The 25,552-nt window shown below is 37.2% G+C and overlaps 1 protein-coding gene across 1 annotated transcript; it reads left to right on the top strand.

Moving 5' to 3' along the window:
- Positions 1-1,211: 1,211 nt before the first annotated feature.
- Positions 1,212-19,146, top strand: LOC138883824 (uncharacterized). Its single transcript, XM_070164538.1, has 5 exons — positions 1,212-1,277; positions 1,437-1,611; positions 17,545-18,004; positions 18,523-18,723; positions 18,933-19,146. The coding sequence occupies exons 1-5, from the start codon at positions 1,212-1,214 to the stop codon at positions 19,144-19,146; spliced, it is 1,116 nt and encodes a 371-aa protein (XP_070020639.1).
- Positions 19,147-25,552: the final 6,406 nt, after the last annotated feature.

The following is a 25,552-nucleotide window of genomic DNA, read 5'->3' as shown; positions in this document are numbered from 1 at the left end:
GGATGGATGAGGAAGATGCAAATAAAACGGCTTTCATCACGCTGTAGGGAATGTACTGTTACAAAATGATGCCATTCGGTTTGAAGAATGCTGGTGCCACGTATATGAGAGCCATGACTACCATATTTCATGACATGATACACAAGGAGATCGAGATATATGTGGATGACGTCATCATCAAATTCAAGAAAGCTAGGGATCATATGGAAGACCTAAGAAAGTTCTTTAATAGACTGAGGAGGTACAATCTGAAACTGAATCCCACCAAGTGTGCATTCGGGGTTCCTGCTGGAAAATTATTGGGTTTCATCGTGAGTCGTCGAGGAATAGAATTGGATCCATCAAAGGTCAAAGCTATCCAAGAATTGCCACCGCCAAAGAACAAGAAGGACGTGATGAGTTTCCTGGGGAGACTCAACTATATCAGCCGGTTCATAGCTCAATCCACGGTCATTTGTGAACCTATCTGCAAAATGTTGAAAAAGGATGCTGCTACCAAGTGGACTGATGAATGTCAGAAAGCCTTCGATAGAATCAAAGAATACATGTCAACGCCACCAGTCTTGTTTCCGCCTGAGCCAGGAAGACCCCTATTGCTTTACTTTGCGGTATTGGATGGAGCATTCGGTTGTGTTCTGGGACAACATGATGAAACAAGGAGAAAGGAGCAAGCCATCTACTATCTCAGTAAGAAGTTCACACCGTACGAGGCCCGGTATTCTCTTTTAGAACTCACTTGTTGTGCTCTAACTTGGGTCGCGCAGAAGTTGAGGCATTACTTCTGTGCTTACACTACTTATATCATATCCAGAATGGACCCTTTGAAGTATATCTTCCAGAAACCCAGGCCCACTGGCAAGCTCGCTAAGTGACAAATCCTGCTAAGTGAATTCGACATTGGTTACGTGACCCAGAAAGCAATCAAAGGGCAAGCCTTGGCGGATCATCTCGCCGAGAATCCCGTGGACGGAGAATATGAGCCCCTAAAAACGTATTTTTTCGATGAAGAGGTATCTTTCATAGGAGAAGATATTGCAGAATCCTATGATGGTTGGAGGTTGTTTTTTGACAGAGCTGCAAATTTCAAAGGAGTTGGCATAGGAGCAGTCCTAGTATCAGAAACCGGCCAGCACTACCCGGTATCCGCCAAGCTCAGGTTCCCTTGCACCAATAATATGGCCGAATATGAAGCCTGCATCTTGGGGCTCAAAATGGCCATTGACATGAACGTTCAGGAGTTGCTAGTGATCGGGGATTCAGACTTGCTCATATATCAGGTTCAAGAAGAGTGGGCAACCAAGAACTCTAAGATACTTCCCTACTTGCATCACATACAGGAGTTGAGGAAAAGGTTCACAAAGACAGAATTTCAGCACGTCCCCAGAGTCCAGAACGAGTTTGCTGATGCATTAGCTACTTTATCGTCCATGATCCAGCATCCAGATACAAATTTCATTGATCCCATCCCAGTAAAGATTCATGATCAGGTAGCTCATTGCGCCCACGTTAAGGAAGAAGCAGATGGAAAACCATGGTTCCATGACATCAAGGAGTACTTAACAATAGGGGGATATCCAGAACTTGCCAACGCTACTCAGAAGCGCACACTTTGTAGGTTATCCAGCAACTTCTTTCATAGTGGAGGAATCCTGTATAGGAGGACTCCCGATTTGGGTTTACTAAGGTGTGTCGAAGCAAAAGAAGCATCCAAGCTATAGGACGAAGTGCATGCAGGGACCTGCGGGCCGCACATGAATGGTTTTGTCTTAGCAAAGAAGATACTCCGAGCAGGGTATTTTTGGATGACTATGGAAACAGACTGTATCCGGTATGTTCGCAAATGCCATCGCTGTCAGATACATGCAGATATGATAAAGGTGTCTCCAAATGAGCTTACTGCAACAAGCTCACCATGGCCATTCGCCGCTTGGGGAATGGATGTTATCGGACCTTTCGAACCTGCCGCATCAAATGGGCATAGGTTCATCTTAGTGGAAATCAATTATTTTACCAAATGGGTCGAAGTAGCATCATACAAGGCGGTCACTAAGAAGGTTGTGGCAGATTTTGTCCGCGATCACATTGTTTGTCGGTTCAAAATTCCGGAATCAATCATCACCGATAATGGTTCCAATCTTAACAGTGACTTGATGAAAGCAATGTGTGAAACATTCAAGATCAAACACAAGAACTCTACAGCCTACAGGCCTCAGATGAATGGAGCTGTGGAGGCAGCCAACAAGAATATCAAGAAGATACTAAGGAAGATGGTCGAAAGGCACAAACAATGGCATGAGAAATTATCATTCGCCTTATTGGGATACCGCACCACAGTCCGCACATCGACTGGAGCAACTCCCTACATGCTGGTTTATGGTACAGAGGCGGTCATCCCCACCGAGGTAGATATTCCCTCCTTAAGGATCATACAAGAAGCAGAGTTGGACAATGCAGAATGGGTAGAGGGTCGCTATGAGCAGTTAGCCCTTATAGATGAGAAAAGGATGAATGCAGTTTGCCACAGTTAATTGTATCAGAACAGAATGTCCAAAGCCTTCAACAAAAGAGTTAAGCCAAGGAAGTTTACACCGGGGCAGCTGGTGTTGAAGAAAATATTCCCACATCAAGATGAAGCCAAGGGGAAGTTCTCTCCCAATTGGCAGGGTCCGTACATGGTTCACCGGGTTCTAACTGGAGGAGCCCTTATTCTTGCAAAAATGGACGGAGAAGTCTGGCCAAAACCGATCAATTCAGATGCAGTGAAACAATATTATGTGTAACCACTTATGATTCCCTCTATGATGTAATTTGAACTACGCTTGACCTGATTCCCGTTTAAGAGGGGATACGTAGGCAGCCCTATGAGTTTGGTCACAATTTAATAAAAAATTCCATTTTTCGCCGCTATTGGAACTGGGGCAGAATTTTGAGGAGGACCCTCAAAATTCCGAAGTTGATTTTAGTCCATGCATCGCCAGAAGCGCCAGCCCAGTAAACTGGGGCAGAATTTTGAGGAGGACCCTCAAAATTCCGAAGATGATTTTTTTTAGTCATTCAGCACAGCCGTCAGAAATGTCCGCTCAACAAACTAGGGTAGAATTTTGAGGAGGATCCTCAAAATTCCGGAGCGAAAGAGGTTGCAATGTCTTGAACCACGTCGCAGTTGTTGGTTCATCTAAAGAAAACTATTTTCGATTATATACTTACGTTATATTTACTAAATGCATAACTATTATCTGAATTGTTGTTGTTTACCGACGCTACCCCAATGACACACAACGTCAAGAGCTCAGGGAAGACGAACTAACCTTTTCCCCTTACAGAACTCACGATTTTTCTTTGGATGCAGACACTCGACTTGCAGTATCGTTAAGTATATTTATGTATGCATACTTTCCCAAGAATGCAACTTCTCAGAATCATCACTTGCCCGCAATTGCTATCCGTACACAATCTCCCCAGCAGTCATATTGTCGTAATCGGTTATCAGCTAAGAGATCTTACTACTAATCGTCCTTTACATTCTTGCACTGCATAAGGCTACTCTTCTGCCTTTCGAGACTAAGCTCTGTCTCCATCTGCGTTTTGCATAAGGCTACTTTTCTGCCTTTCGAGGTTAAGCTCTACCTCCATCATCATATGCATAAGGCTACTTTTCTGCCTTCTGAGGTTAAGCCCTACCTCCATCATCATTTGCATAAGGCTACTTTTCTGCCTTCCGAGGTTAAGATCTACCTCCCTCATCATTTGCATAAGGCTACTCCTCTGCCTTTCGAGACTAAGCTCTGTCTCCATCTGCATTTTGCATAAGGCTACTTTTTTGCCTTCCGAGGTTAAGCTCTACCTACCTCATCATTTGCATAAGGCTACTCCTCTACCTTTCGAGACTAAGCTCTGTCTCCATCCGCATTTCTGCATAAGGCTACTTATCTGCCTTCCGAGACTAAGCTCTGTCCCCATCATCTTCATAAGGCTACTTATCTGCCTTCTGAGGTTAAGCTCTACCTCTATCTGCATAAGGCTACTCTATCTGCCTTCCGAGACTAAGCATTGTCTCCATCCTGCATGGCTTAAATATCGCCACTTTACTTTTCTCGCACGGCTGCAACATCGCCACCTTCATTTAAATTCTGTACCGGCTGAAAGATCGCCAACCTATTCAAAGGCATCATAGTTCGGAGGCACCACCTACATGGCCCGAGAACATCATTTCATGGCCTGCGAATTTTTATTTACGCTCTTCATAGCCCGGAACGTCATGGTCCAAGGACGTCACCCTAACCGTCCAAAGACAGCATTCATGGTCCGATAGGAACTTGCATCACGTTTAAATTTACGCACGATATACGCTCGTATTGCTTACTTGCAGGTACACCGGCTGGCAAGGGCCGTCTCAGCAGGAGCGATCCCACTCCGGTTCCCACAGCCTATCGATTTTCAGAAGCCTCTCTCAATCTAAACATCGCGTTCGTCCGTTTCAAATCTCCATCGGCATATTCCGCCAATGGTTCCTGAACTACATATGGCTTGATTCCTGTAAGACCAGGGATATGTAAGCGGCTCAGAAACCAGAGCTCGGTCAAAATTCCTTTCAAAATGCCACTTCCGGTCAAAATGGGCCATCTTGTCTTTACCCGACAACTCTTTCATCCTCCTCGGGTAAAGAGGGTCAGCTGTTGATACCCAATTTTTCCCTAGGTATTCATTTTTACGCTCAAAATACTTTCAAAATAACATATATGTGCATACATAAGCATCCCCAAGTTTTTTGGTATTTTTCCCAAATTTTTAAAGATTTTCAAAACCAATTTATTGTCTATTTTAGCAGTGCAAAATCCAATAATTATTCCCAAAATTATCATTTTAGTGAATAATTTATTTATTTCTCATATTTACACAAAAATATAATTAAGGTGATTTTTTTGCATATTTTTACAAATTTATTTGGTACTTAAAAGCTAAATTGCATGTAATTGCAATTATAGTCTATTTTACAATTAACAGCATTTCATAATTATCAAATTGCTTCCAGTATTTTTAAATTAATACTTATACCTTATTAATTAGTTCAGTGCTTTTAATTTGTTTTAAAAACTATATTAACTATTTTATATAAAATAAAAAGAGAAAATTGGCTATTTAACATTTAGTCTCATTTCATTGCATTTATAGCCCATTCGGATTTTCAATTTTAGCCATCAATTTACCGAGTCCTAACCCCAATTGGACCGACCTATATTTTCAATTAATCAACCCGGACCAACTCCGATTTAATCAAAGTCGTTGATCAAATGAGGCCCAGATTTGATTTCCTTAATTAAAATCCAATTACCCCCCACCTAAAGCCCCTCATTTCTGAGACGGTCTCTCTCACTTTATATTGACTCTCCCTCTCCCTTCTCTTTATAACCTTCTGGTTCTCTTCTTCTCCGATGAACCCACCGCCTCTCCGGCTACCTCCAGCCTTACCTCTTTCGACCACCAGCCGCCGTGAAACCTTACATCGCTGATTCCCTCTATTTTTGAGACCCAAGAAGCCTCCACCATACGAGATGGTCACTGAAAGCTTTGCCTGGTTTGTCTCCGGCCTTTCTCCGATGGGTTTTGGTCCGATTGTGCTATGAACACCATTATTGCTGAGTTTCACAGCCAGGTTTCTCCTACTTCTCACTGGTTTCTTATGAAACCCTAATCTGTACCCAACCTCTTAAATCTCTATAGTTTTTACGATTTTTTAACTCACACCTTGGTATTTTACACTATTCTCTACTCGATCCTTACGATTATTCAAACTTTAAAATGTTTTGTTCCCCTTTTGAAACTACGGTTTCTGAACCCCTTTTCAAAATCACTTTATTTTCTGATTTTGAGTATTGACTCATGATTCTCAGTACTATTTTTCAAACGTTTGGCTTAAGTTTGATGAAACCCTAACTTTGTATGATTGTGTTTGCATTATTTGCATGTTTGTGTGTTCTTCTTGTTTCTTCTCCGAGTTCCATGCTCTTTGCTTTAATCTCGTTGTTAGTGTTTCATTCCCCTACCATTCTGCGTTCTTTGCTTAAAGCTTCTCTGATTGCTTACACGAGGATTTTATACCGATTATCCGAGCCCTCTTTGAGACTGTGATACTTTCTTTGAAATTGTGATTCTACGTATTTTCCCTATAGTTTGAACTGCTTGCTTTAATTGTGGGATACTCTCCTCGATTAATACTGATTTCCTAGGTCTTCAATCTCGTTCATTATTTTTGAAAATTATTTTCCTGAATTACAGTGGTATTTTGCCCTATATATGTGCACAAATTTGTTGATTGATTTGCCTGACCTATTTCCCTAATTAGAGTGTCATGTACCTAGTCTTTATTGAATACTATATGTTACTTTGTTTCCTTATGTGATTATACCCTACTTTGTGATTTCTTTCCTTTTAAATGATTGATTTTTACCATTTGATTTGGTTCCTTAATTAAAGGGAAGTCCATATACTAATTTGATTGTGATTGATGCCAGTACCTTAATTAAAGGACTGCTGCCTTATTGATTACTCGTATTCAGTACTATAAATACTACTCATTCTCTTTTGCAAACACACAACAGTCTTCGGACTTACACACCACTGAATACTTTCAAAATCCGCCTTCTCTCTTGCTCTTTGGCTCTATTGCTGTTCTCTGCTCCTGCTTATTATTAGCCGGCTGAAAGCCAAGGCTAATATAGTGTTACTACTTTGTCTTTGCATCCTGCTCTTGATCTTTTACTGGTATGTCCTAATTAATTTTCAAGTCTCACACCAATGTGTTTATTTTTGTTTCAGTTCATTATCTTTGTGATTCTCTTCTACTTATGCTTCTCTTGCTCAATGTGATATTGATTCTTTGCTTTAATGCTTCACCATGTCTTCTGATTTACATGCTAAGTCTGCTTTGTCTGCTCCTAACTTTACTTGCTATGCATATGTCCTGTTGTTACACATTAGCATGCCTAAACTTTACTGCCTCCCAGTTCCCCTGAATCCCCTAATTTTGTGTAGTCCTGTTCATTAAACATGTATCCCCTTTAGCATTGTGTGATCTATTTGCTCCCTTTCCCTAAGACCCCTATATGCAATCATGTACGGTTAAACTGTTGTTCTGCTGTTTTCTTTTAAAGCAAACCCCCCCTTATTTTTGAAAGTTCTTCTTCCAACACTTCACACCACTCCTAGAAAATAGGTTCTGCCCCCTTCGTGTGAGCATTGCTTTGAGTACCTCTGAGTACTCACTGAACTTTGACACACAAGGCTGGTACTCCACACTGCACCTGTCCTGCATTCTTCTAAAATGCCTAGGTGCTGGTATTGGCCAGGGACCCAATAGGACCCTAGGGAGCTTTGTCGCACCTAGACCATGGCAAAGGTTGTGAGCTCGAAGGGGTTGAGGTTGGAAGACTGGGCCTGATTGAAGGCTCCCTATAGAATAACTTCTTATTTTTCTTATTTACTGTAATTCAGATGATACTGGTTTGTAATAATTTGTAAACAAACTATTGGGGGTGAATAGTGAATATGGGGGAGGGTTATGCGTGTTTACTTTAAGTAATGGGTAGAAAACATGTTTATAGGGCTTTATTTACCTATTTGTGCAATAGATATCATATATAGGACATGCATCTCATACATTAGTAATCATGTTTTAAATTCTTTACTTTTAGCCTGCTATTATACTCACTTCGTAATCATGATTAGTTAATAACTAACAAATTACCGTTATAAAATTACCGCTGCATTTAGAGACCATGTTTTAGGAGCCTTTATATGCATTAGACATCATGTTACTTAGGTTTTTTATTTTGTCTGAGTTGTAATTGCTGAACACTTCACTAGTATGTTTAATCTAACAATACAAGTACGACTAACTGTATGTGTGTCTCTTTAAAACTGGAGATTAATATGCATGTTCACCTTTAAGAAAAGTAGGCAATACATACGACGCCTAGGCAAGTTTTAGGCCTAATAAAATCGATTAATCATGTTTTACCAATTTCAGACTACTCAGGCTCCTTTAACATTCTGAACTCTGCTTTTTGTTTTCCTCTCTGAAGTTCACTCTGTTTTACTAAAACTCCCGCCCTATTTTGAAATAATCTCAAAATCACGCATCTTTTCTATTATGTTTTCTACTGGGTTACCTCTCCTGCCCAGAATCGTGCTATTTTTAAGTATTTATCCTATGTCTCATCGGGTTATTGCATCTTTAATGCCTCTACTATATTTTCAAAGTGTGTTTTAACAAGTTTTATCTATACTTTACTAATTCCTAAATTGTTGTATACTTACTGCTATCTTTAGTTGTATTTTTGAAAATCGAACATTCTTCGAGTCACTCAGTTTTAATTAAGCCTTCTTCTTTCACTGAAACTTACTTTTTCCAACAATCCTGCTTTTAAACTCTTATCTTTGAGACTTTAAATGTGTTTGAGGTGTGCTAATTACGTGTTCGCTTGTGGAGGGATCTGTGAGCCTTTATTTGTCTTTGTGTGTCCCCTTTATGTGCAGTCCTATTTGTTATGTATGTCGCTTAGCATTTTGTCCTTTAAACCTAAGGGTTCAGCCTAGTCCTCACCTTGTAGGAATAGTAGTCCTAAATACCCTTTAGGACTTATAGGACGGGACGGGTAATAGCACGCAATAAGCATTCGTGACCAATTCATGCTCTAATAACCTTTACGGGGTGGGAAGGGTAGAATATGGAGATGATGACCGATGCGCTAATATCACGTGCGACCCCTCTTTTGAGGAGTGATTGCTGGGTATTGCATTGAAGTGATCCATATTAATCACAAACCTAGGACCCCTTTTCTTTATTTGCTTCCTTTAGAATTATTTAAACTTTTCAAATCCTTGCTCTCTTTCTACTTACTTTCATAAGTTTCAACCTAATTGCAATGTTATATGTGAGTCCTTATTTGAGCCTTGATTGTTTACTTGTAAAGTCACAATTGTAACATGGTCGGGACCACACTAGTAGATCTTGAGGGGTGCCTAACACCTTCCCCTCGAGATAATTTCTATCCCTTACCCGAACTCTGGTTTTCCAACTCAAACCTTTCTTAAAGTGTCTTAATGCACTATAATCATTAGGTGGCAACTCTCCAATTCCAAAGACCCAATCCTCGAAAGGGAATAGAGTTGTCCTTCCAAATGTCGTAAACCCGATTTCGTGTCCGTCTCTTTCAAATCTCCGTCGGCACATTTCGTCAATGGTTCCTGAACTACATATGGCCTGATTCCTGTGAGACCAGGGATATGTAGACAGCTTAGGAACCAGAACTCAGTCAAAATTCTTTATAAATCGCCTCTTTCGGTCAAAATTGGTCATCCTATCTTTACCCGATAACTCTTTCATCCTTCCCGGGTAAAGAGGGGCAGTTGTTGATACCCAACTTTTCCCTAGGTATTTCTGTACTCAAAATACTTTTAAAATAACATATATGTGCATACATAAGCATGCTCAAGTATTTTGATATTTTTTCCAAATTTTTAAAGATTTTCAAAACCAATTTATTGTCTATTTTAGTAGTGCAAAATCCAATAATTATTCCCAAGATTATCATTTTGGTGAATAATTTATTTATTTCTCATATTTACACCAAAATATAATTAAGGTGATTTTTGCATATTTTTACAAATTTATTTGGTATTTTTAAAAGTTAAATTGCATATAATTGTAATTATAGCCTATATTACGATTAACAACATTTTATAATCATAAAATCATTTCCAGTATTTTTAGATTAATGTTTATATATTATTAATTAGTTCAGTGCTTTTAATTTGTTTTTAAAATCATTTTAACTATTCTATATAAATTAAAAAAGGGAGAAATTGGTTATTTAACACATAGCCATTGTCATTTCAATTTTAGCCCAAAATTAAACCTCAATTCCACCCAATTAAACAACCCAATTTCATTTTTTACCCGACCCCTTGACCCAATTGCTAAACCCGTTCGGTTTTTCTTTTAAATCCTGGTCGTTGATCATTTTTTATCAACGGCCATAACCTATCCTTTCCTTTTTTAATCCCTAAACCCCTAACCCTAGTTCATTTACCCAAAGACAGCCGCCTCCAAACTCCTTTCATCTCCCAAAACCTCTCTAGCCCTCCGAAACCCTAACCCTATTCCACCGATCTCCGTCTCATTCCCACCGGAATCCATGGCAACCCTGGTCATAGGTGGCTTGTGCTCACTCTCCCTCACCACTAACTTAAGCTATTCAAAGATTGGAGGCCTGACTTCCATGGTCTCCTTTAGATCTGTCTCAGATCTGCAAGATCCATGGCCTCTCCGGTTATTTTCTGGCATGTTCGAAGCAATATGAGTCTCTCCGACTAAGGATCCGAGTTTCCTCAAGACCTTCTCATCCTAGGGTCTTGTCTGTCATTTTTAAGACTTCTAAGGTTCTATACTCGTCTATTTCTCTCAGATCTGTGACGTGTTGGGTCTTTAATAGACGATTTAGGGCTTTTCCCCAAATTTTCTATTCAAAATTTGTTCGAATCCAATTTTAGGGTTTCTGGAAAAACTTCTTTAAAGGTTTTCTGACTCTTTTGCTCTCTCCTATGTGTGTTTATGCTCGCTTGTTTATTTCTTATTATGTTCAAGATTGTTCTCTTATTTCCTTACTGATTTTGCAAGATTCTTTTCTGTTCTTTGTTCACGTGCTAACTTAGGTCATTGCTTCTCACTCTTTGCTATGTATGTTTAGGTTCCTGCTTTGATTTTGTTTCACTTTACTAAGTTTCATTGATATTCCTGCTCAGCATGTTCTTGCCTACCTTTTGTCTTAAAACTCGTAGTTTCTCTTGCTTCTATTTGTGTATGTCTACCTCTCTCAATGACTTTGAACGATTTCTCACCTCTGTTTCTATTTGAAACCCTAAAATTTGGGGGTTTCCCTTTGAGTAGATGGCACTAGGGTTTCACTTTGGAACCCTAGGTTTCCAGACTCGCTGTGAGCCTGGAACTGAATTCGGAATCCTACTTGCCTGTGATTCTGAAATTTTCATTGTTAAGCTTTTCTTTCGTTTGGACTGTATGCTTTATATATGAGGAAAACCTTCCCTTTCAAAGATTTCACCCAGAATTGATTTTGAAATCCCTTTAATCATGCTAGTGATTCATCACTGATTTCTTTCGATTAAATCCCTTTTACCCTACTAGCTGTTTATTTTGATCCTTTTGCGTGTAAAATCCTAGGCTTGTGATGTTTCCTTAAATACTTGGTCTTGTGTATCTCTTCTGTGATTCTGTACCAACGCTTGAATTATTCTTTCCTTATTTACCTAAGGTTCTTTGTGATTACAATTGGATCCGGGATCCTTTTTGACTGATTTTCAAACTGATACCTTATTTTTACTTTATAAAGAACACTATTATTCCATCTTTTCTTAATTACCAACTATGTACTTGACATTATTTGTGCACTATATGGTTTCCTTACCTTAATCAAGCCTTAGTAAATTGATTTTTTCCTCCTTATTCCATCTTGATTAGCCATTTGACCTAGACCCCTTAATTAAAGGAGTCTAGTTGTCTTAATTGATACTAATTGATTGGTTTCTATGTTTGTGCACTCTTTGCCTGCCTTACTTGCTTTCAAAAACTGTATAAGGACCTAGTCCTCCCTCTTTCTATAATCAATCAATTCTCAGAAATCAGAAACACACGAAAATACACCAACTCACACACTGAACTCACTCTTTCTTGCAATACCGTTTTCTGATCCTACTTTGCTGGGGATTTTTAGAACTGATGTCTGCAATTTGGCTTTTTCAAGGCTACTTTTGCTTACTTATTTTCTTTGAAACTGGTATGTCCTTTGTTTAAATATTCTGCCTCACCCCCTATGTGTTTACTTCACATCTTCAAGCTTATTGTTTACTTTATTGCTTATATGCTGTAATTTGTGCTTCATATCTCCTTTATTTGATTCTGTTTCTGTTATGAATCCTCTACCCTTATTCCCTTCTATGTGCTGAGTTAAGCTCTTGGCCTAACAGTATCCTAATTACTGTCCAATCCTTGGCTTGATCCACAATGGATCCTAACTCTCAATGCTTGACTAGCAGGCTGGTCAGGGGTGTGCCAGCATCCCAATTGCTGGGCATGACCACTAGCTTGCCCTGTCTCTCTCTGATTCCCTTAACCCTTGTGCACTTACACCTATTCCTAGAATCTTAAGTTCTGCCCCTCTCTTTTGAGCCTTTCTTTGGGACTTTGAGTTCCCTCTGAACTTGGACATCTGAGAGCTGACATTTCCACACTGCACTATGTTCTTGATTCTGAAATGTGTTTGGGGTGTAAGCACTGCCCTGAGTCCCTTTGAGGCTCTTGGGAACTCTGACACACCCCAAATATGAGGAAGTCTTTTGGAAATCTGATCCTGGAAGTTGGTTTATCTCATATTATTGGACTTTGAGTCGGAATTAGGCTGATTAGATGTAGTTGGAATGTTCTGATGTAATTTTCACTTTCTCCCTCTTTCTGATTCATTCAAGTTGTAATAATTTGTAATAACTATGGGGTATGTAGTAAAAATGGGGGAGGGTTACTTATTGTATGCACAAGGGTAGATATCATGCTCATTAGGTATTACTTTCTGCAAATTATGTCAAGTTTTGCATTTTCCAATACTTTTCATATAGAGATCCTACCTTAGATCCTGCATTTGTCATAAAAAATTATGTTTTAGATTCTGCATATATTTCATATAGAAAACCTGCCTATAGTACTGCATAACCTCTACATTTTTGCATTTAGAAAATCTTCCTATAGGACCTTTTACAATTCGACATTTCAGCATCTAGAAAGCATGCCTATAGGTCTTTCAGTATTTCTGCATGTATACGCCATTAGGCAAACAACTTTAGGCTTAATAATAACCAATTAATTTAGAGATCATGTCTATAGGATTATTGCAACTGTTAAAATCAATGACACTTAGAAACCATGCCTATAGGATCAATTAATTGAATCAGCCTCGTTTCGAATCTAAAACCCGTCTTAAAATCTGCAGATCCCTTTTTCTAAAATCAGTAAAGCTTTTCCTTAAAATCAGTATACTTTGCATTATTAGATATCCTACCTATAAGTTTCACCTAGGCAAGCTGGTAGGTAATTGATTAACTGTATCAGTTTTGATAACTACATCTAGTCAGGGCTAATTCGGACTCCTCATCTGGAAAATATGTGATAAATCAGCCTGTCCTACACTTTGCTTAATTAAAGACCCAATCAGTATTTGTAAGTCATGCTAAACAATTTGCTACTTTGAATGAGGAGGCCTACTTGAGCCTTAACTGCTATTTGCTCCCTTTTAGATGCTATTTGTTATTGCCTGTCGCCTAGCTTTTTTATCCTTTTAAAATTCTGAAAAGCCCTAACTCCCTCCCCTTTAGGATTAGTAGTCTCAATGCCTCCGAGACTGATAGGATTGGGGCGGGTAATAGCATGCAATAAGTAACGATACCATTCCGCGCTTTAATGCCTTAACGGGGTAGGACGGGTAGAGTATGGATATGATGACCGGTGCGCTAATATCACGTGCGACCCCTCTTCTGAGGAGTGATTGCTGGATATTGCATTGATGTGATCCATATTATCGGTAAACCTAGGACCCCTGTCCCTTTTACTTATTAATTTTTAAGTTTTCTTTTAAAACTAATTTTCTAAACTCTTTACTTCTTCAACTCTTAAACTTGTTTGCAAAACTATGTGAAGCCCTTTTGCTTTATTTTTCTACTTGTCTTTTTAAAGTCACAATTGTAGCATGGCCGGGAACCACACTAGTGGATCTTGAGGGGTGCCTAACACCTTCCCCTCGAGATAATTTCTAGCCCTTACCCAACCTCTAGTTCTTCATCTCAATTCTTTTCTTAAAAGTATCCTAATGCACTATAATCATTAGGTGGCGACTCTTCAACTTCTAAACCCAATTCTCGAAAGAGAATAGAGTTGTCCTCCCAATATCGTATACCCGATTTTGACCCGTAGAAAAAGGGGGCGTCGACAGACATAATATTAAAGATTTGGTGTCCTTAACATGACTGTTGTTACTAATATTAAGGACATAATGTCCTGATTTTGCAAATTGTATTGAAAAAGTTAAGGACACAATGTCCTTAATTTTTTGTTGTTGTTCTGAATATTAAGGACATAGTGTCCTAGTTTTGCAAATTATTTTGAAAAAGTTAAGGACACTTGGTCCTTAACTTAGAGTTCCGAGTTCAAAAGTTAAGGACACTTCATTCTTAACTTATAGTTACAAGTTTAAAAGTTAAGGACACATGGTCCTGAATTTAGACTTACAAGTTCAAAAGTTAAGGACACTTGGTCCTGAAGTTTGACTTCCAAGTTCAAAAGTTAAGGACACTTGGTCCAGAAGTTTGACTTCCAAGTTCAAAAGTTAAGGACAAATGGTCCTGAACTTTAAGTTTCAAGTTGAAAAGTTAAGGACACATGGGGTGTGTTTGGTATAACGGAAAATGTTTTCCATAGAAAATATTTTCCAAGAAAATGTTTTCTTAGAAAATAAGTAATAATCTTATTCATTTTCTGGTGTTTGATATGCAAATTAAGGAAAATGACTTCTCAAGAATATTCATAAATAATTTAGATAAAATAAACATGAAGCCATAAACTTTCAAACCAACAACCTTCCGAATCCACAAATTTCATAAACTTTCGAACCATTAAACTTTCGAAACCGCAAATTTTCGAACCCGTAAACTTCCAAATACATAAACCTTCGAACTCATAACTTTGGCACTTGTAAAATTTTGAACCTTTAAACCGATAAATAAAAAAACTAAAACTGAAAAATATATTTAAAAAATATTTTTTCCGGGAGGGGGGAGGGGAGCAAAAAAATAAAAAAAAATAGAAATTTGAAATTATAAAAAAATAAGTAAACAATTTGTAGGGGGTGAGTGGTGCAGAAAAATGAAAAAACAGGAATTTGAATTACAAAAAAAAAGGTTTTATTTTGCGGGAGGGGGGTTTGGGGTAGGGGTGGGTGGGATGGGGTGGAGGGGTAATAGGGTGGGTGGTAACAGAAAAACTGAAATTTAAAATAAAAAAGCCTTTTTGGAGAGAGGGGGTGAGGTGTGTTGGTGAGGGTAGGGAATATACGGACAGAGTTTTGGAAAATGTTTTCCCTTCTCTTGATAAGAAAAATATTTTCCTCCATTGGAGGAAAATGAGTTGATAAGGAAAATGTTTTTCAAAACATTTAAGCCAACTAAACATGGGAAAATTGGAAAATATTTTCCGAAAAATATTTTTCTTCGTACCAAACACACCCATGATCCTGAACTTAGACTTACAAGTTCAAAAGTTAAGGACACTTGGTCCTGAACTTTGACTTATAAGTTCAAAAGTTAAGGACACTTGGTCTTTGAATACCAAGTTCAAAAGTTAAGGACACTTGGTCCTTAACTTTGAATTCCAAGTTCAAAAGTTAAGAACACTTTGTCCTTAATTTTGATTTTCAAGTTCAAAAGTTAAGGACACTTGGTCTTGAACTTATAGTTCCTGTTCTTAATTTATACAAGGATTGCTCTATAAATATGTCCTGAATTTCCCATTCTCTTAACTTGCAGGATGGAAACAATATGTATTATAATTGCTTTTAATGGTAGATGGACTGCATATTATAAGTATATTGATCATTAAATAAAGCTTGTTCTAGTACCTGAGCCAATTCGATTTGAATATTTCATTAAACAGATCTTTGAAGTTATTGAATTGGATAGAGACAAGTTTAAAAGAATGATATGGTTTGATATCAACCCAGGAACAAGCAAGGGAATGCTTGTATCCAAAGATTTAGAACTTCACACATGTATACAACAACAACAACCCAGTAATAATCCCACTAGTGGGGTCTGGGAGGGTAGAATGTATGCAGACCTTACCCCTACCCATGAAGGTAGAGAAGCTATTTTCGGGAGACCCTCGGCTCAAAAACAAAATATCTGTAACAAAAAAAAATGATCAGCACCATAAGTGACAATAAATAAGTGGGAAGGATAATAATTATGGCAATAATAAAAATTGTAAATAAAATATAAAATAAAAGTAAAAAAATAATAAACAAAAAATAGAAAGTGTGTTGGAACAATAACCGCTAGCAGTTCTATATAAAACACTATCAGACTAGCCAGAACAACGAAGAAAACGCTCAACTAAAACCTAACCTACAACCTTAATGCTCGATCTCCACACCTCCCTATCCAGGGCCATGTCCTCGAAAATCTGAAGTTGTGCCATGTATTTCCTTATCACCTCGCCCCAATATTTCTTAGGTTTCCTTCTACCTCTCCTTGTACCTATCAAAGCCAACCGTTCGCACATCCTAACTAGGTCATCTAGACCCCTTCTCCGCACGTGCCCGAACTATCTAAGCCTCGCTTCCCGCATCTTGTCTTCCATGGGTGTCACGCCCACTTTCTCCCGAATATCTTCATTCCTAATCTTATCCAGCCTAGAGTGCCTGCACATCCATCTCAACATCCTCATTTCGGCTACTTTCATCTTATGGATATGAGAATTCTTGACTGGCCAACACTCATCCCCATACAGCATGGCCGATCTAGTCACCGCTCTATAGAACTTACCTTTAAGTTTCAGTGTCACCTTCTTGTCGCACAGGACTCCAGATGTTAACCTCCATTTTATCTATCCCACCCTGATACGGTGCGTGACATCCTCGTCGATCTCCCCATCTCCTTGGATAATAGACCCTAGGTATTTGAAACTCTCTCTCTTAGGGATGACTTGCGAGTCAAGTCTCACCTCCCCGTCCGCTTCCCCCGACACATTGCTAAACTTGCACTCCAAGTATTCCGTCTTGGTCCTACTAAACTTGAAACCTTTAGACTCCAGAACCTGCCTCCATACCTCCAGTCTTTCATTAATGCCGCATCTCGTCTCATCAGAACTATATCATCAGCGAACAACATACACATGGCACCTCCCCTTGAATATGGTGTGTCTGCGTCTATTACTAGGGAAAATAAGAACGGGCTGAGCATAGATCCTTGGGGAGTTACTAAAAAGTCATTCACGCTTCAAGGGTTGTTGTTTCATTGTTGATGTTTCGGAAAGAGTTTTTGGATCTACAAGCACCTTTGAACATGTCAATAGAGAAAATCAACATGACAATCAAAATACATGCCAACAGATAATGGAAATATATATGGTTGAAGCTCAACCAATAACTGAAGAGGTGCTTCAAACATTTGATTCTATTCAAGTGGAAGGACAAAGCATGATAAAGATTGACAACGAATAAGTTTTGGGTATTCAAGTGTTAGAGAGTGCACCGGTAATAGAAGAAGTTGCTGAAAAAACCTCTACTCAACTAACTAGATGAAGCTCAAATTCGAAACAAAAAGAATCCCCAACTACAATATTAAGAGAAAATGCTTCGCTAGATGAAATAAAAGTGGGATCAATATTTGACAAAAAGAAGAGTATAATTAACTGTTTTTCGAATATAGCAATTAAAGGACATTTTGAATTCAAAGTTTTTAGATCAAACTCAACAAGATATTCGTTGAAATGCAATGATGATATGTGTGGGTGGTGTGTGCGTGCTTTCAAAATTAAAGATTCAACATTGTTCAAGATAGTAAAGATTGAGAAAAATTATGACTGCCCAGTTAACACTATGAAAGTTGATCAAAGGCATGCAACTTCAAAGTTGATTAGTGGTTACATTATTGACAATCTTCGAGACCAAAGGTTTGAAGTTACACCAGCTTTTATCATGGCAGAAATGCAAAAATTGCATGGAATAGACATTGGGTATCACAAGGCGTGGCGTGATATTCAATGTGCTTCAACTTTAATAAGAGGAACTCCTGAAGAGAATTATGATTTATTGTCTTCATACTTGTATATGATGAAAAGTAAAAATCTGGGAACATATACTAACATAAAGATAGACGACAACAACAGGTAAACAATCAAAAAAGAGATTATTAGTCTGTTTTATAAACTTTAGGGCATGTTGTCCTTAACCAGTGAAAAAGTTAAGGGCGTGATGTCCTTAACTTTGATGTGTGCAATCAAAAAGTTAAGGACACTTGGTCCTTAACTTAGAGTTGCAAGTTAAAAAATTAAGGACATGGTGTCCTTAACTTTTGAACTTGTAACTCTAAGTTCAGGACTCCACGTCCTTAACTTTTGAGCTTGTAACTCTAAGTTAAGGACTACATGTCCTTAACTTTTTAATTTGTAACTCTAAGTTAAGGACTACATGTCCTTAACTTTTTAACTAGTTACTCTAAGTTAAGGACCAAGTGTCCTTAATTTTTGAGCTTGTTAGTCTAACTTCAGGACTATTTGTCTTTAACTTTTGGGCTTATAACCTGAAGTTCAGGACTACATGTCCTTAACTTTTGACTTTGTTAGTCTAAGTTAAGGACTACCTGTCATTAACTTCTGTTAACCTTCTATTATACTGTATTTTTCAGGTTTCCTTATATGTTTTATGCATATGGATCATCAATAACTGGTTGGAATTATTGTAGACCAGTGATTGCTGTTGATACAAATTTTTTGAAGTCAAAATTTCGTGGTGTTTTAATGATTTCAGCTTCAAATGATGCAAATAACCAAAAAATTTCACTAGCCTTTGGAATTGCAGAATCTGAAAATAACAATTCCTATGAGTGGTACTTTAGTGAACATTGCAATGCAATTGGGAGCCGTGAAAATTAAATATTTTATTAGATAGGCATCAATCTATTGCATATGGCATTGCAAAGTTATATCCTGAAAGCCACCATGGGATTTGTATCTATCATTTGGAGCAGAACCTAAAGTGAAGGAAAGTGAAAAGTGAGGTCATAAAACTTTTTCAAAGTGCTTCAAGAGTATACAGGCGCAAAGAATTTGATCTATACATGTCAGATATAGCAAAAGTAGATAAGAAGACTTATGACTACTTGATGGAAGAACCACCAGAAAGGTGGGCACGTTCTTGTAGTCCACGACGAAGATATGACATGCTCACAACAAACATAGTTGTGTCAATGAATTTTGTGCTATTAGAAGCAAGGGAGCTTCCTATATTAAGAATGATGGATTTCATCTAAGTGAAGCTACAACGTTGGTTTTATAAAAGAAGAAATGAAGCAAAAGGATTTTTTATGACGTTTCTAATTGGGTAGAAGAGGAATTGAAGAAAAAGATAGATTTAGCATTTACTTTGAATGTAAGTATTATGTTCTTTGTTTAGCTTATTATTTTAATGATAATTTAACATAATGTACTAATTTATAATTTTTCAATATTGAAGGCCTTCCCTGTTGATTCATGGCATTGTAGAGTTGAGGAAGAAGGAATTACTTTCTTGGTGGACTTCAATAAAAGAACATGTGGTTGTTTTCGTTTCAATCATCAAGAAGTCTAACTTTTGCTCGCACTGGTACTTAAAGGAATCTTGGCTGAAAACATATGAAAGACAAATACATCTTGTAGGACATATTGATTCTTGGATTGTATCAGAGAGTGTTAAGTTATAAATTATTAAACCTCGAGATTTCAAAGTGCCACCAGGTAGAAGGCAGAAGAAAAGGCATATTCCATCTACCGAGTCATCAAAAATAACATTCAAATGTGGTCGTTGCAGAAGAATTGGTCATAATAGAACAACTTGTATATATTCTCTGGCAGTCCATCCATTTTCAAGGAAGCATAGAGAATAGTAGATATATCCACTTATGTTTATCTACTCTTTTAAGTTTTTTCTATAAATTGGATTCATTTAGATTGTTTTTATTTGAGCAAATGACCTGAATTTTCAAAGTTTCTTTGCGCTTACGTGATTTTTGTTTCTTTTGAGTTCCAAGTTTAAAAGTTAAGGACACTTGGTACTTAACTTTGAATTCCAAGTTCAAAAGTAGAGGACTTGATCCTTAATTTTGAATTCCAAGTTAAAAAGTTAAGGACACTTGGTCCTTAACTTTGATTTCCAAGTTCAAAAGTTAAGGACACATGGTCCTTAACTTTGAGTTCCAAGTTCAAAAATTAAGGACACTTGGTCCTAAACTTCAAGTTTCAAGTTCAAAAGTTAAGGACAGATGGTCCTGAACTTAGACTTACAAGTTAAAAAGTTAAGGATATTTGGTCCTGAACTTCGATTTCCAAGTTCAAAAGTTAAGGACACTTGGTCCTTAACTAATACTTACAAGCTCAATACACTTAATTTAGGGATTGCAAATGGACAAATCAATACTTGACAAAAACAAAGAAATTAATAACATGATGCCTTCATATTACTTCTGAAACTGTAATTTGGCATAGCTGTGACCAAAAATTATGTTATGCAAACAAAATAAAAGAGCCTTGTGAACAATTTACAAGATATTTCAGAATTCATATGGATTCTTTACAACTAAACTATAGCTCCTTTGGTCATGAAGTTTCATTTTCACTATCCACTACTAGAATTCCTGTAAAAAGCGACCAAAAATTAGCGACCAAATTTGGTCTTTCAAGAAAAGCGACCAAAGTTGGTCGCCAAACTGCCGAAAATAATAAAAAAATATTTGAAATACTTTAGCGACCAAAGTTGGTCGCTATTTGGCCGCAAATTTAGTCAAACTGTTGACTGGACTGGTCAGACTTGCTTGGTCAAATATATACTGAGATTAGCGACCAATATTGGTCGCTAAAGTGGGACCCACATTAAATTTGTTAATAATTTTATTATTATTTTATAAAACTTATAAAATATAAATATATATAATTTAAAACTTGCGACCAACGTTGGTCGCTAACTGAAGGATAAGTTGATAGCGACCAACATTGGTTGCTAACATGGGACCCAGTTATAATATTTTAATAAATATATATTTATTTTAAAAAAAATAAAATATAAATAAATATAATTCAAAAGCTAGCGACCAAAGTTGGTCGCTTAATGAAATAGAGACCAACATTGGTCGCCAATGTGGGACCCAGTTCTAACGTTTAATAATTTTTATTATTAATTTAAATATTATATAAAATATAAATAAATCTGATTAAAATTTAGTGACCAAATTTGGTCGCTAAATTAAATTCATGTACTGTTAGTGACCAACTTTGGTCGCTAAATTAAATTCATTTACAGTTAGCGACCAAAGTTGGTCTCTATATGGTCAAAATTAAAAATCACTTTTGTATTTACTATGTAAATAATATAAATGTAAGTCGTTAACACTTTTGTAATACAAGGGATGAATAGTACTACGAAGCGGGCGTGTGTGTCTATATATATAATATATATATACTTACGCTATATACTATGCACTAAGTATAAGTGTATTAGGTAATACTGTATCGAATATAGCTTATATATATAATATATGTACTTACGCTATACTATGCACTAAGTATAAGTGTATTAGGTAATACTGTATCGAATATAGCTTATATATATATATATATATATATATATATATATATATATATATATATATATATATATATATAATATATGTACTTACGCTATACTATGCACTAAGTATAAGTGTATTAGGTAATACTGTATCGAATATAGCTTATATATATATAATATATGTACTTACGCTATACTATGCACTAAGTATAAGTGTATTAGGTAATACCGTATCGAATATAGCTTATATATATAATATATGTACTTACGCTATACTATGCACTAAGTATAGACTGTTTGACCAAAATAGCGACCAACGTTGGTTGCCATTTTTGACCGTTGACCAAAAGGCGACCAAAGTTGGTCGCTTTTGTAGGATATAAATATATATATATATAAGAGGAAAATAATTATTTTATTTATTTATTTTCAAATATAGCGACCAAAGTTGGTTGCTATTTTGGTCAAACGGTCAAAAATGGCGACCAACGTTGGTCGCTATTTTGGTCAAACAGTCAAAAATAATTTGGCTACCAAAATAGCGACCAAGTTTGGTCGCTATTTTTTTTTAACATGAGCCAAAATGGGTTTTAGGTCTATTCTTTCAAAATTATTTCCCAAATTAAAATCTTTCTCCTATAACACTCAAAACCCCTCCCCCCCTCCGACTTCCAGTAGCAGCAACGCCCCCGCCACCGGCGACCCCTGACGGCAGCAGCAAATTCCGGCGACCTCCACTCCCAAGGTTAGTTTCTCTCTCCTTTCTTTTATTTTTCCAAAAAATGGTGATTTTAGGGGTTCAATTCCAATATATTAGGGTTCAAAGTTATATATTATTTGTTCAACTATGTTTAGTTCAAAGTTAATTCCATGTTAGGGTTCAATTTCTCCATGTTAGGGTTCAATTTCTCCATGTTATATAGTATTTGCAATTTTTAGGGTTCTTATTAATACTTTTAGGGTTCAAATAAATTAACTATTTAGGTAGACTAATTTATATATGGGGTTAAATTTCATTTTATGAAGCAACAATAATAGGATATGAATTGGACTTTTAGTTAACTAAAAAAAGATTAGGCTATGAATTAACTAATTTAATTTGTTCTTGCTTTATTTAAATAGATGGAACATCGTTCTTGGATGTACAATAGGAATTATCCTAATCGGCGGGGATTGCGGGAGGATTTTGTAGAAGGGGTTGAGGACTTTATTAGACATGCAATGTCACTTCCGCAATACATAAAAGAAGGAGTAATTAGGTGCCCTTGTGTTAAGTGCGACTGTATGAAGTTTGGAAAACCGTAGGAAGTTAAGGTTCATCTTTATATGATGGGGTTTATAGCGAATTACTTTGTGTGGACTAATCATGGAGAGATGGATGGTAGCCATGGGATATTTCATAACATGGTTGTTGGTGAAAGTAGTAGGTCGAAGGAGAATAGAAATAGTGATTCCAGAATTCATGATATGGTTGTGAATGCTTTTGGAATGCACTTTGGGGGTGAGCCCAACGAAAATGTTGAACAAACTCCTAATGATGAAGCAAGACATTTTTATGAACAGTTAGAGGAAGCTAGTCGTCCACTACATGAAGGACGTCCGCACTCTGAGTTGTTTGTTGCAGTTAGATTACTAAGTATCAAATCTGATTGTAATATTTCTCAAGCAGCCATGGATTCTTTCATTGACCTTATGCGTGAAATAGTTGACGAGGAAATCGAATTACCTGGTGATTTCTATAAGGCAAAGAGATTAGTTTCTAAGTTAGGACTTTCGTCAATGAGAATTGATTGTTGTGAAGATGGTTGCATGTTATATTATAAAGATGATGCAAATTTAAGCAGTTGTAAATTTTGCGGAAAGTCTCGTTTCAAGAGGCTTTCCAGCGGGAAGATGGTCTCTATCAAGGCGATGCGTTATTTACCTATTATACCTAGGCTAAAGAGGTTATATGCGTCGATGAGTTCTGCTCCTCATATGAAATGACACTTTGAAAATAGAAGACCACCTGGTGTTATGTGCCATCCTTCAGATGGAGAAGCTTGGAAGCACTTTGATAGGATATATCCAGATTTTGCTAGTGAACCAAGGAACATTCGGTTAGGTCTGTGTGCGGATGGCTTCACGCCTTTTTCTGTATCTGCGACACCGTATTCATGTTGGCCTGTCTTTCTTAGACCTTATAATCTACCACCCGAGTTGTGCATGACTAGTCCATATATATTCTTAAATTGTATTATCCCCGGTCCACGTAATCCGAAAAGTTTGATAGATGTATATTTGCAACCTTTGATTGATGAGCTAAAACAATTGTGGTACAATGGTGTTGAAACATATGACATATCAACCAAGCAGAATTTCAATTTGCGTGCTAATTTAATGTGGACAATTAATGATTTTCCTGCGTATGGAATGTTGTCTGGGTGGATGACTGCTGGGAAGCTAGCTTGTCCTTACTGCATGGAAAATAGTAAAGCGTTCACTTTGAAACATGGCCGAAAGCAATCATGGTTTGATTGTCATCGTCAATTCTTGCCTGAGGGTCATGAGTTTAGAAGGATGAAAAATGCTTTCAAAAAGAATAAACTGGAATATGATTATCCACCTCCGATACTTTCAGGTGATGAAATTTGGGAGAGGGTCCAGAACTTCAGTAAAGTTACTGAAGTTTCACCTTATAGATTCCCCGGATACAGTGTTACTCATAATTGGACTAAACAGAGTATATTATGGGAGTTGCCTTATTGGAAGGATAATCTTCTCCATCACAACCTTGATGTCATGCATATTGAGAAGAATTATTTTGACAATTTGTTCAACACAGTGATGGATGTTAAAGGTAAGACAAAGGATAACCCGAAGGCTAGAATGGACTTACAAGAATATTGCAGGCGGCCTGAATTACACTTGCAGACAACAAACAATGGTAAGTTATTCAAACCCAAAGCAAGTTACACATTCACTTTGGAGGAAAGACGGTAGATTTGTGATTGGGTAATGAAATTGAAGATGTCTGAGGGTTATGCGTCGAATTTTGAGAAAAAAGTTGATATGGAGGTAGGGAAGTTGAGCCATTTGAAAAGCCATGACTGTCATGTTTTCATGGAGACCTTAGTGCCTATTGAGTTTTCTGGTTTGCCTAAAAGAATCTGGAAACCCATCACTGAGATTAGTTTGTTTTTCAAAGACTTATGTTCTTCCACATTAAGGGAAGAAAACCTACGCCGGATGGATCAGAACATTCGTGTAACTTCGGGTAAGATGGAAAAGATATTTCCATATGGGTTTTTTGATGTGATGGAACACCTTCCAATCCACCTTGTACACGAGGCACGACTTGGAGGGCATGTTCAATGCAGATGGATCTATCCCTTTGAGAGGTAATATTATAGTCCATATATAATTTTCTGTTTTATTTGAATGTTCTTGGCTAACCTGAAATTATGTAGAACAATTGGCAAATGCAAACAATTTGTTAAGCAGAGGAATAGAATTGAAGGATCTATATGCGAAGCTTATCTTGCAAAGGAAACTGCACATTTTTGTTCTTATTATTTTGAGAACAACGTGCCATGTGCTAGGAATAGGCCCAACAGGCACACGGTCGACCTTACGAATGATCCATTATATCCGCCTATGTCCATATTCAATCAACCAAGCCGATGTTCTAAGGATGGTAGAAAGATAAATTTGAGTGATATGGAGTTCAAGTCAGCTACACTTCATGTGTTGCTAAATTGTCCCGAAGTAGTACCATTTCTCAAGTAAGTATTGATTTAATAGTTATCAAAATATAAAATTTACTGTGATTACATCTCAATGCAACTACTAAAAATATTTGATGTGTCACAGTCACTTCGTGGGTCAATTTGGCCAAGATGCTGTATATACGACATTTCATAGGTGGTTCAAACAATTTGTAAGTATATCCTTAAAATATTCTAACACTATGTAGGTAAACAATGTTTGGAAGTTATGCTAACTTATGAATTTTGTTAACAATATGTAGGTAAATGATCCAAATAATGGTGTAAATCAATTTTTGAAAGATATATCTTGGGGACCTGGGGTTGAGGTCACAACATATTCCAAGTACGTTGTGAATGGTTATAAGTTTC

The sequence above is a fragment of the Nicotiana sylvestris genome, chromosome 12, assembly GCF_000393655.2.
Source record: "Nicotiana sylvestris chromosome 12, ASM39365v2, whole genome shotgun sequence".
Lineage (NCBI taxonomy): Eukaryota > Viridiplantae > Streptophyta > Magnoliopsida > Solanales > Solanaceae > Nicotiana > Nicotiana sylvestris.
This window is presented reverse-complemented; position numbering and strand designations above follow the sequence as displayed.